Raw genomic sequence first — 12,166 nt, 5'->3', positions numbered from 1 at the left:
CTATCAGGGGTCACAGAGCAGGTCAGTCAGGCTGTGCTTAAGAGGAGCAGTAGCAGTCAAGAGTGGAAAAACAGGGCAAGACCTGGTGGGGATGGGCTTATGAAGTGTGTGATGAGGGGCTCTGGAAAGAGTGAGAAAGAAAGTGGCTGTGGTGAGCATGACACGTGGAGGATGATTATAACTATAGCTGGTAGGACATCTATGACTGACTGCTTGACCTCTCTCCCCAGTCACAACCTAGGCTTCATGTTTAGCTGATAGTGTTGTTGTAGCAGGTACGGGCATTAGCTTATTAGTGAGTGTTAGCTGCCCTCCCCCACTTCTTCCTCCTGCAGGAATCTCTGCTTTCACGTATTTTCTTCATTCAACAAATATGAAGTATAATAGGCTGGTCCAGCATTTCTTAACCTTTTGCCAGCTCATCACATCCTTGAAAAACAAGTCATACTAGCAGCCAAGGCTGCCATGGCAGGCTGTCTCACCCACAGATGGGCAGAGCATAACACCCATCAGACTTTCTTCTGGAGACCTGGTCTGAGAAGAGGCAGGAGGGGTAAATGAGGCAGCAGGGGTAGAGTTCACAAGAAAAACAACAGTGCTTGGTAACTGGGAATGGACTGATTCACAGATCTCCTGCAGCTCCACTGTGGATAGGAAGAGACAGCCGTCTGCCCACCGAGTGCTTAATACGCTTTTTTAGGAAAGTAAAATCAGTCCACAAGAAACAATTAACACATATTAGACACTGTGTTATCAGGTGTAAGTAGATTTGGCTCATATGAAGGAAAAAGAGTTGTCACCCACGGAACCATCACTGAAGAGGAGCAGTTTCAACTGGGTCCTTGAAACTGCAGGTCTTGGGAGAGTAGAGGACATCTTGTGAAGTTAAGAAAGAAGTAGCTATTCACAAGCGGTGTCCCAAGAAGGAAGAAGGAATGTGTAAAAGAATACATTAGCACCTAGGAAGTTACATACCATCCTGTAGCCTTGGTTTGCCCGCATTGTGTAACGTGTGCTGTGTCCTTGAGCACCAAGGAGACATCTTGTCCTTGTGGATGAGATGATGTGGAGAAGGCTGGGTAGGTATCATTTTTCTCTTAAAAACACATCCCTCTTACTGAAAAGACAGTTGACAGGAATGCAAGTAAGAGGTTGTGCTAAGAAGAGGTTGGCAAGGAGTGGCAGGGAGAGGGGTCCTCCACAGCCTCACCTCCAGCCCAGACTAACCAAGGTCAGGCACCAGGGCAGCTCAGACAGGCCAGCTACCTATACACTACTTGTCTCTTTCTCCATTCCCACAGGAATCTCGGCCAGCAGTCCTCTGCAGACGTCCCTTGTTCGGCCTGCTGGCCTTGCTGACTTTGGACCTTCAAGCGCCTCTTCTCCCTTGAGTTCCCCTTTAAGCAAAGGAAATAATGTTCCCGGGACTCCCAAGAGCCTCCACTTGACCAGCAGCCTAGCCCCAGATTCCCTGGTCCGGAAACAGGGCAAAGGCACCAACCCCCCTGGAGGACGGTAACTACCTGAACCCTCTAGCTTCTTTCAACCAAACGAGGGGCTAGAGTCCTGGCCCGCAAGTGGTCTTTAGATGGCTTGCCCAGTGCAGCATCTTACATCCCAGGTCAGAGGGCAGAGATGACCAGTTGCAGCAAGGGAAGGACAGGCAGGTGCTTGGTGTGAGCACTTTTCTCACCTGTGTCTCAAGAGGAGTGCTATGGGGTGGCCTATAGGAAGAAGGCCCAAGGACAGAGATCGGCCCTGCAGCATCTCAAATGAACTTTACAGCCACGTCTTAAACCTCGCACTGGGGAAGAGGCTGACATAGATCCCCTTTAGATGCTCAGGCACACAGTCTCCATCCCCATTCACTCTTGGGCTCTGGCCATGTCCCTTGCAAAAGCTGTGCAAGTGCTGTGAAGAACCTTCCATAGTGGAGACCACTCTTAGGGCTGTGATTTCCTGTAGGGCTAAGAAGGGAGGAAATCCTGTATCTGGCATCCTCAGTCTTTGGGCAGCTCCCCATGTCTCCAGACCCCATTTGCCAGAGTGTCAGCACTGAAGAGAACATTGAGTGTAAGAAGGTAGTGGCTTGTGAGGGTGACAGAGGCTAGAGGAGGCATGCCGGAGGCACTTGTTTTCCCAGCATTTCCTCCCCTGTCCTGCATGGTTCACGCCAGAGAACCTTCAGGTCCCACCAGCAACCGTAGCAGCAGCTTCCACCCCAGGACTCCCAGAAGCCAGTAAAGAGACCAGGAGCCACCTCAATCAGCAGGACATCCTCACTGCCCCTCTTGCAACTCCCTTTGCCCTTCCTGAATGCACAGTCTCCCCACCCCTGCCCTTCAGCCCCCTGCTTGGCTGTATGCACTGTCTGTATTGCACTGAGAAAGGAAGGGACAGCAGGAGTGAGGTGGAGAGGATGGAGAAAGGGCAAAGCTCAGCACCAACCCTCCCGGCCCTAGCCCCACCCGCCTGAGCTTGCTTCCCCCCAGAGAGGCAAAGGGGTGGTGTTTGCATGGGAGGTGTTCCTGCCTGCCCCCAGCCTGATGTCCCTGGTGGAGCGGGTGCTTCCGGGAGGGCCAGCCTCTAATTTGCACACCTGAAAATCGCGGAATTGAGTTTAGACAGATTGATTTTTTAAAACTTTTTTTTGGAGTAGGGTTGGTAGGGGAATCATTTAATTTAAATCATTGAGATTCCCCTGCCCAAACCCAGACTCTTGTGTACAGAAGCTATTTAGAGGGAATCAGAAAAATGCCAAGCCTTTTTTCTCTTTGAATGTGCTGTCTATTTTTATAACTGAACTTGTATATATGTACAAAGAGAGACACATCTTTCTTTTACTAACTGGAGAAAAAAAATCTTAAATAAAATGGAGTGAGATAATTTTATGTAAATCAGGATGTCTGTGGTCTTTGCAGCTGCCTTGGGGCACAGTAGGGTTCTTAGAGGAATGTGACTGGGTAAAGGGGACACAGAGCCCCAACATCCTTCCTGTGGTTGGAGAGGACAGGTCGTCATTGGGACAATTTAAAAAAAATTTTTTTTTTACACATATTTATTTTTGAGAAACAGAGCACAAGTGGGGGAGGGACAGAGAGAGAAGGAGACACAGAATCCGAAGCAGGCTCCAGGCTCTGAGCTGTCAGTACAGAGCCTGATGCGGGGCTCGAACCCACAAACCGCGAGATCATGACCTGAGCTGAAGTCGGACGCTCAACCGACTGAGCCACCCAGGTGCCCCATCACCAGTGGCATTTTTAATCAGGCTTAGGAATTTGCCTCCAGCCATCAGAGAGGAGGCTTGACCAGTGCCTGGCATGCTGAGGCCCTTGGAGGGTGAACTCATTATGACTCAGGACCTAGACTCTAAGACTCAGGTGTGGACAGCTTGGCCTGGTTCACCATCAGGTAGTTTCGTGGTGGCAATCTTAATACCGACAGGTTCTTGCTCCAAAAACCGCAAGTGAGAGATGATCCTGGCAGTGTGTAATGTGTAAAATATCCAGCTAATAGGAACAAGTTTATGGTCCCAATATCCAAAACTGTGGCATGTGTACAAAAATACGTATATAAACCCCAGAAACCAGCCCATTGGCAGTTCCAGTACACAATCTATAGATCTGTTAGCAGAAATACTAACAGACTGTGAATACTGACAAACTGTGAATGGAATTCCCATGTTCTCAGAGTTAGCCGTGTTTGTAAGAATCACGAAAGAAAATAGAGTGAAATATGTTTCAATGATTCCAAAGACATCCAGGCTTTGAAAACTTACTTCTCTCATCAGTTGGTAAAAGAGCAAGTTCCCAGCCTCGACTGGCAGTTGGTGTTTCTCTGACTGAGCTAAAACACTGATATGCTCTTGCATCACCTCTGAGCAGGGCTCGTGCTGTTCCCAAGTGTGCTGGCCGTGTGGCCTCCCGAGCCTTGGCTCACGCTGCACACCCTTGATCTCAGAGGGCTGGGTACTGAGCAGCTGCTGCTCACCCAGTTACAGGATCAGCCTTTTTGTTTTGTTGATCTCAAGTAGCACTGTTGTGTATGCTCCCTCTTGTTTTCCCTGCTGGTAACTTTGACCAATGCTTCACACAGAACAAACCAGCATCAGTTTCCCAATTAACCGGTGGTCTCTTGTTGTCACCGCTGTGGCTTCTGGTCAACAAGCCCACTAGGATGGTCCTCTCCAGTTCTCAGCAAGGCCCCCAATGACATTCCTGCTGGAGCCTTGCCAAGGTTGGCAGTGGCCACCTCTCTGGAGACATGACAACTCAGATTCTCTCACAGCTTCGTCCAGATGTGGTAGGCTAGTTGCCCTTGCCTGAAAAAACATGTAAGATTTGGATTAGAGACCTCTAATCTTCTCGATTCCCAAACATGCTGCCATACTCCCCTTTCACCCTTTTTAATCCAGTCCCTAAAGAAACACAGCTAACATTTCATAATGAGAAACACTCACAGCCCTAATGTTCCTCCTCACCTGTCTCTCCCTTCCCTGAGGATAGATGGATGAAACTGGAACCTAAAAAGTGAAGACTCCAAGCTCATTAACCAGTCCCCAAGTTATGACTCATGCTCTGTCTACCCACTTTCTGAAGACTTGTACATCTTCCATGTGAGATAGCCCAGCTCTCAGGAACCCAGGGAGCCAGTACCCTAAAATGGAAAAAGGCTGGGGGAGGGCTCTTGCCTGCTAAAAGAAACATCCCTCAGGAAGCCTAGAAGCCCAGGCCTTAGAGTGCAGATCTGGTGTGGATCACAGTGAGGGCTGTCTCTTTGGCCGAGGTCACTTTGCCACATGAGCCAGCTCTGAGGACCCCAGGTGAGTGAATTTTAAGATCGTGAGTCTGTATGAACAGCCCTGGAAATGGAGGGTGTGCAGTGGGCTTACTATCCCTGTTTCTGTGTGTAAGGACTTGTTGAGGCACCCAGGACTCTGGAGACATACCCAAGGCTTGTTTGTGTCTGTGGTCCTGAGGTTGGGCTGGGCAGGAGGCAGGGCAGTGCCGACTGAGCAGTGAGCGGGGTTCTTCACAGCCTTGCCCTGATGTCTGGCAGCATGTTCCATCAGAAAGCCATGCTGGCTTGCAAGTACAGTCCACATGCCCTCACCTGTGCCCCTTGCAGCAGACCATCTGTTATTAGAGATCTCTTTAGCTCCTGTCAATGCCAAAAGGGAGCTGAGGTGAGATAGTAGGTTTTAGCGGGTCTCAAAGTTTTAGAGATCCCCAGATGTGCCTCAAGGGCTGCTGTGAATGAGGAGTAAAGCAGCATGGCCACCCAAATTAACCAGTACAGTGTGGAGTTCAACTATTAGGGAAAGAAAAGGATTTGAAACCTGGATCATCCCTTAAGGCAGTTTTTCCTCAAACTTAATATGCATGAATCACTTTGGGATCTTGAAACGCAGATTGAGTTTTAGAAAGTCCAAGATGAGACCTACAGTCGACTGCATTTCTACTACATCCCAGGTGATGGCCATGCCGCCAGTCCTTGGACCACACCTGGAATAACGAGCCTTAGAGCACGTTCCACCTCTGCCAGTCCCAAGTAAGCCACCTCTGTGTGTTGCCACCCCAGCCAGGAAACCTTGAGAAGGAAATAACAGCTTTGTTTTTCTCTTACTCCGCCTCATCCACCTAATGACAGAAAATGAAATCCTAATATTTCTAGGAAAATTCAGTCTCATATGAGTTTTCTCCAGTGTTTTGTTTTTTTTAACTGTTAATTCATGATCTTCTCTAACACACTTCCCCTCTGGGTAGCACCTCTGTTAAACATGTTAGGTATGAGAGGTCTCATCTGCTGCTGTTCCTCTGTCTGGTGTGACTTCCAGCCAGAGGTAGCCTCTTTATTTAAAAAACAAAAATTTTTTGGGGAGCTTGGGTGGCGCAGTCGGTTAAGCGTCCGACTTCAGCCAGGTCATGATCTCACGGTCCGTGAGTTCGAGCCTCGCGTCAGGCTCTGGGCTGATGGCTCAGAGCCTGGAACCTGTTTCTGATTCTGTGTCTCCCTCTCTCTCTGCCCCTCCCCCGTTCATGCTCTGTCTCTCTCTGTCCCAAAAATAAATTTAAAAAGTTGAAAAAAAAATTTTTTTAATATTTATTTTTGAGAGAGAGACAGAATGCGAGTAGGGGAGGGGCAGAGAGAGAGGGAGACAAAGAATCCGAAGCAGCCTCCAGACTCGAAGCTGTCAGCACAGAGCGCGAGGCAGGGCTCGAACCCACAAGCCGTGAGCTCATGACCTGAGCCGAAGTTGGTCGCTTAACCGACTGAACCACCCAGGCGCCCCAAGATGTAGCCTCTTTAGTTGCTGGCAGCTGCTGGAGTGTCTGTGATCCCTAGGCTCACTTTCTGCTGCCTTTCTTGTCATGGCCACCAGACTCCTCAGGGTCAGTTAGCTTTCTTAGCTCATTGCTAAACCCTTCTCAAGGATGTGGGGAAATTTGGCCGCTCCCCCAAGCTTCTTAGAGACCGGACCCCTGGCTTGTGGTGAAGCCGTGTGATTTGGGAGGCAGCTGTGGTCAGTGCTGGCTGCCCACGAGCATCTTCACAATGCTCGTTTAGACAACTTAGATGGGGCAGGTGTGTGGAGGGCAGAGTCTGTTGCAGAAAACTCAGGGCCTCTGGCTGCCTTGAAACTGTGTGCGTGGGCACTTGCTCTATCTATGGTGGCGAATGGTGATCAGAAAGACCCCTATGTGGAGGCTCCTGAGGACTGGGGTGGCAGGAGCTTGGGCTGTTTCAGCCCTCATGGAAATGACCCACCCATTTGTCACCCCACAAGCATCTGGGCCAAATAGTGCTATGGAGATGCCGGTCTCAGGTGACAGTCACCAGGGATGGGTATAAATGGTGGAAGGAAAAGGGAGGAGAGAGGACATGCCTGAGGCCCACTTCCTGGGTGTTGAGGACTGGATGTCTCACTAATCACCAGGCTCCCAGCCTCTTCCTGTGTTCCCATTTCTACTTTGCTTCCGGTCCACAGACTTGGTGGTTCCCCTTTCCTCTCTGAAACTGCCACTTTGGGGGTGCCTGGCTGGCTCAGTCAGTAGAGCATGCAACTCTTGATCTCGGGATTGTGAGTTTGAGCCCCATGTTGGATATGGAAATTAAAATTTGAAATTTTAAACTGCTACCACCCCCTCTCTCATTCCACCACCACCCGCTCCCCATAATGGCAAGAGGATGTACCCCTGGTTTTCTCCTAGAAATACTGCCAAAGATAAACCTCTTGCTTTTTTCTATGTTAAGGGTTTTCTTGGTCATCAAAACAAGGACACCAGGTAAAAGCAGAACTGGACATAGGAAGTCACAAAGCTCAAGATGTCTCTCGCAGTTCTCATGGAGCCTTTGGTTCCTAGTTCCTGGCACTTGGGGGAGAGAGACCAGGATTCCAGAGAGAGAGGCCCCCCAACTCTTTCCTTCCTCATAGGTAAGAGTTCCTTCCCAAAAGGCAGGAGAATGTGCTCCTGTGAGCACCCCTGCAGGGCCCATGCCTCTGCTCTCCCATGGGATTTCTGTGTCTTGGGACCCAAAGCTCAAGAATGAAGGCCTGGCCCCAGGGGCTAGAGTGGCCTCTCTGGGTCCAACCTGGACTGGGGATTGGGCCATAGCAATTGGGGATTCCATAGCCTTGGGGATTCCCAAGGCAAAAAGGAAGCTCCTGTGAAAGTTATAGGAGACCATGGCAGTTTTTCTAAGCTCCCCCATTCCCAGCTGGTGATCCCCCAGAGAGCAGCTCTGTGAGAGAATAGCCAGGAGCATTCCAAATGTTTTACCTCCTCCTCCACCATCGCAAACCACAAACCCCACCCTAAATCAGGCCTACCTATGGCTGTTCCTTCTACCAGAGAAGAGAGAAGGGGCTTCCTTCCCATTTCCCAGGTATGGGAAGCACCTCGTTTAAAACAAGATAAAAAAAAATTTTTAATGTTTATTTTTAAGAGAGAGGGGGAGACAGGATCCCAAGCAGGCTCTGCACAATAGCGCAGAGCCCAATGCAGGACTTGAACCCATGAACTTAAGATCATAACTTAAGCTGAAGTCGGATGCTTAACCAACTCAGCCACCCAGGCATCCCTAGAACTCTTTTTAAAAGGTTTTATTAATGTCACTGCTTAAAAACACCATACCTAGTAAACCTGTCTTAACATTTCCCGAGGCCCTGGGTCATGTGAGGATCTTGGTGCCCAGGCTCACTGCAAAGTGACTAACATGTGCACAACATTAAATAGCACCAACAGCTACACTGGCACAATTCTTAAGTCTACTTTGAAGATGGCCTCTGCCCCCTCACTGTTTTTGTGCCCATATGAGGTAGCCCTCTCTCTTCTAACTTTTTCCAAATTCTGGAGGGCTTGGAAACCATTTTACCGGATTTGGAACTTCTGAACCAATGAAAAGTACTCTGAAGGAGGAATTGTGGGGTCTTCTAGGAATGATGTAATTGAGCTTCAGTACATGCCTCCTGTTTGGCCTGTTTTCTGGCCCTCCCGAGGGCCTCTAGTAACTGAGCTCTGGATAAGACAAGTGTCTTAGATAAGCATGTTCTGGTTTTTAACCAGTTCACTAAAGCTTGCTGTCTGTATTTTTTCTCTCCTTTTTTTTTTTTTTTTTTTTTTAATGTTTATTTATTTTGAGAGAGAGTGGAGAGGAGCAGAGAGAAGAAAGAGAATCTCATGCAGGCTCTGTGCTGTCAGCGCAGAGCCTGACCCCAGGGCTCAATCTCAGGAACTGTGAGATCATGATCTGAGCCGAGATCAAGAGTCAGATGTTTAACCGACTGAGCCATCCAGGCACCCCCTCCCCCTTTTTTTTAATTACCCTTAAAAAGCAAAAAAAAAAAAAAAAGTACTGATTAACTTAAATGAGAAGGAACAGTTCTGCCAAGGGGTCTAGGCAATAGATTGATGCAGCTCACTCTCAGAAGGCAATGTGAGGAAATACAGTCCGTCATCCTAGGTTAGGAAGAGCAGGGAAAATGAAATGGGTGATCTCAAAGGCCAGTGTCATTGAACCTGATCTGATCTCCTCCTCTCTCCTGTGCCTCATCTTTATGGGAACAGGCTGGTCATCCCTAGGGACTAATTGCAGATGTCCACTGGTTCGGCCATAAATCCTCTGACCAAATAGTATTGTTGCTTATGTTAGTTAGGGTAGCACACACTGCTATAACAGATCCCACATGCAATTGTTCAGGTAAGTTATAAATCCATAGTTTTCTCACATAAGAGTTTCAATCTCATTAATAAGCAAAGAAATACAAAATAAAACAATGAGATTCTAAGCTTTTCCTATCAGATTGAGATTTATTAATTTTTTTTATAAGTCTTTTTTTAAGTTTATTTACTTATTTTGAGAGCGACCGAGACAGCACAAGCCAGGGAGGGGCAGAGAAATAGGGAGAGAGAAATCCAAGCAGGCTCCGTGCTGTCAGCTTAGAGCCCCATGTGGGGCTCCAGCTCATGAAACGTGAGATCATGACCTGAGCTGAAACCGAGAGTCAGATGCTCAACTGACTGAGCCACCCAGGCGCCCCGGCTGAGATTTATTTTTAAATGACAGTTGCAGGAGTTGGGGGAGGTTACAAGGAAATGTGCTTTGTTACAAATCCTGGTAGAATCAGAAGCTCATTTACTGTGAGATTCTGTAGTGTCAGCCTCAGGTCACCTCACTTTGTGTGGGCCTTTTTTGCACAGATGGCATGGGGCACTGCTTCAGCCTAGGAGAACCCCTCTGCCTTGGAAGAGGTGGTCCTGGAACTGTTCTTCAACCTCCAATAAAACTCTGCCATTGGCCTTCATCTAGTGTTCAGATCCCACTGTTAACTCCAAGGAGAATGATCTGAACAAGACACTGTTCCACCTTGATCTCGGCTTCTCAGCCAACAAGCCCCCCCAAGGACAGGCATGGTGGGTGGCACCAGAACAGTAAGGCCCTGGCTGACTGGACCATGGGAAACCATGTTTATTGAGATCAGTGAGCAATGCCTAGACTGAACAGGCATCTCTGAGAAAGTTACAGAGGTAGCAATAGGACACCCAAAACTATAAAAAAAAAAAAAAATGTATATTAAACATGCCATAAAAAAGACATTTCCTTCCTATTTTTTCTATAGAAACTGCAATTGCAATATCATTATTGCTTGAAAAGGCAAAGAATATGCAGCCCTTCATACCCAATGACTAATAAAACCGATAATAATAAGTGATGAGAATATGGAGAAATAGGAATCATTCATTGTTGGTGGTAAAGTAAAATGCTACAGGTACTTTGGAAAACAGTTTGGCTATTCCTGAAAAAGTTAAACATAGTTACTATGATGGTTGATTTTATGTATCAGTTTGGGCCACAGAATACCCTGACATTTGGGTGTTCCTGTGAGGGTGTTTTTGGATGAGATTAACATTTAAGTCAATAGACTGTGTAAAGCAGACTGCCCTTGCTCAGTAGGTGGGCTTCATTCAATCAGCTGCAGGCCTGCATAGAATAAGGCTCACCCTCCCTCCAATAAGTGAGAATTCATACTGACTGACTGCCTTTGAACTGGAATGTTGGCTTTCTCCTGCCTTCAGACTGGAACTGAAATGTTCACTCTTGCTGCTATCTCTTGCACCTGACTCCACCATTGGCTGTCCTGGGTTTTAGCTTGCTGGCTTATCCTGCAGATCTTGGGACTTGTCAGCTTTCATAATCACACGAGCCAATTATGCTAGATCTATCTTATTTATCTCTGTGTAGGTTAGTCAACTAGATAGATAGACACATAAACCTATTGGTTCTGTATCTCTGGAGAGCCCTAATGATATACTTGGGAATTCCATTCCCAGGTATAAACCCAAGAGAAATGAAAAAATTCACACAAAACCGATACACAAAGGTTCACAGCAGCATTATTCTTAAATAGCAAAAAAGTAGAAGAAACCCAAATGTCCATCAACTGATGAATGGATAAATACAATGTGGTATGTCCATTCAGTGCATTATTACCCAGCAATAAAAAAGAGTGAAGTGCTGACACATGCTACAACATGGATGAAGCTTGAAAACGTTACGTTAAGTGAAAGAACCTAAATACCAAAGATCATGTATTACATGATTGTGAAATTTCCAGAATAGGCAAATCTGTAGAGACAGATTTAGCGGTTGCCTAAGGCTGGGGGATTGGGTGGTAACAGGTAAGGGGTGTGAGGTTTCTTTTTGGGCTAATGAAAGTGTTCCAGAGGTGACTGTGATGGTAATTGCATACCTCTGTGAGCCATTGAATTCTACACTTTAAAGGGTGAGTTGTGTGGTTTGTGAATTACATTTCAATAAAGCTTTAAAGTAGGGCAGGGGAGGGGGTGGGGGGGGGATGCAGCCAAAAATGTAGGGAAAAAGTGAAATTGCTTGTTAACCATTTGTGACTTTTTTACCTACAAATATGGCAGTTTCATATGTTTCAAGCTATTGATAAGTTTAAATATTATAATTTTGAAGTATTTTTCAGGATTTTTTTATTCTTAACATTTACTTTTGTACTTTTTTTTTTCCTAATGTTTATTTTTGAGAGAGAAGAGAGTGCAAGCATGGGAGGGGCAGAGAGTTAGGGAGACACAGATTCTGAGGCAGGTTCCAGGCTCTGAACTGTCAGCACAGAGCCCTAGGTGGGGCTCAAATTCACAGAACTCTGAGATCATGACTGAGCTGAAGTCGGACACCCAACCAACTGAGCCACCTAGGCACCCCTGTATTCTTTTTCTTAAAGAGAGGTTTTCCCAAATTGCTTAAGCTTTAGGACTCACATACCCAGATCCCAGGGTAGGAATGTAAAGTGATAGAGCCTTATTTATAAGGGACAGTTTGACCATATGTACCATGACTTTTAGAAATATCCATCCTTTGACCCAGCCACTCCACTTTTAGAGATCTATTTTCAGGGGATTATCAAGTTTGCTGTAGGGCAGGGCTCTTCAGTCTTAATGAGCAGTCTCCTGAGTGGGGCTCTTATTAAAATGCAGACTGCTATTCAGTAGGTGTGGGGAGGTCCCTAAGATTTTTGCATTTCCAATTAGTTCCAGATGATGTGGAGCCTGCTGGTTCACAGACCCCAATCTGAGTAGCCAGTCTGCAGAGGACATTTTTTGGCTGCCTAGCCAGCATTTTCCCTTCCTGCTTTTGTGCC

General features: G+C 47.0%; 1 protein-coding gene across 4 annotated transcripts in view; it reads left to right on the top strand.

The window, feature by feature from the left end:
* INO80 (INO80 complex ATPase subunit) overlaps positions 1-10,219 on the top strand; it is a 144,205-nt gene extending 133,986 nt beyond the window's left edge. The window contains exons 36-38 of one of the 4 annotated variants that reach the window (XR_015252593.1): positions 1,302-1,515; positions 4,506-4,822; positions 10,121-10,219. Coding sequence is in view for 2 of the 4 variants with exons in the window: in XM_086710399.1 (XP_086566525.1) it covers positions 1,302-1,515; positions 7,255-7,435 (395 nt within the window). In the remaining 2 variants the exon portion in view is untranslated. Of the gene's footprint in view, positions 1-1,301; positions 2,898-4,505; positions 4,823-7,254; positions 7,436-10,120 lie in introns of those variants that run through there. The other 3 variants (XR_015252592.1, XM_086710399.1, XM_086710400.1) reach the window with 3 other exon arrangements.
* The last annotated feature ends 1,947 nt before the right edge of the window (positions 10,220-12,166 follow it).

This window comes from Puma concolor, chromosome B3 (genome assembly GCF_028749965.1).
Source record: "Puma concolor isolate L17-30 chromosome B3, mPumCon1.1.hap2, whole genome shotgun sequence".
NCBI lineage: Eukaryota > Metazoa > Chordata > Mammalia > Carnivora > Felidae > Puma > Puma concolor.
The sequence above is the reverse complement of the archived record's forward strand: the minus strand, read 5'-3'. Positions and strand labels throughout refer to the sequence as shown.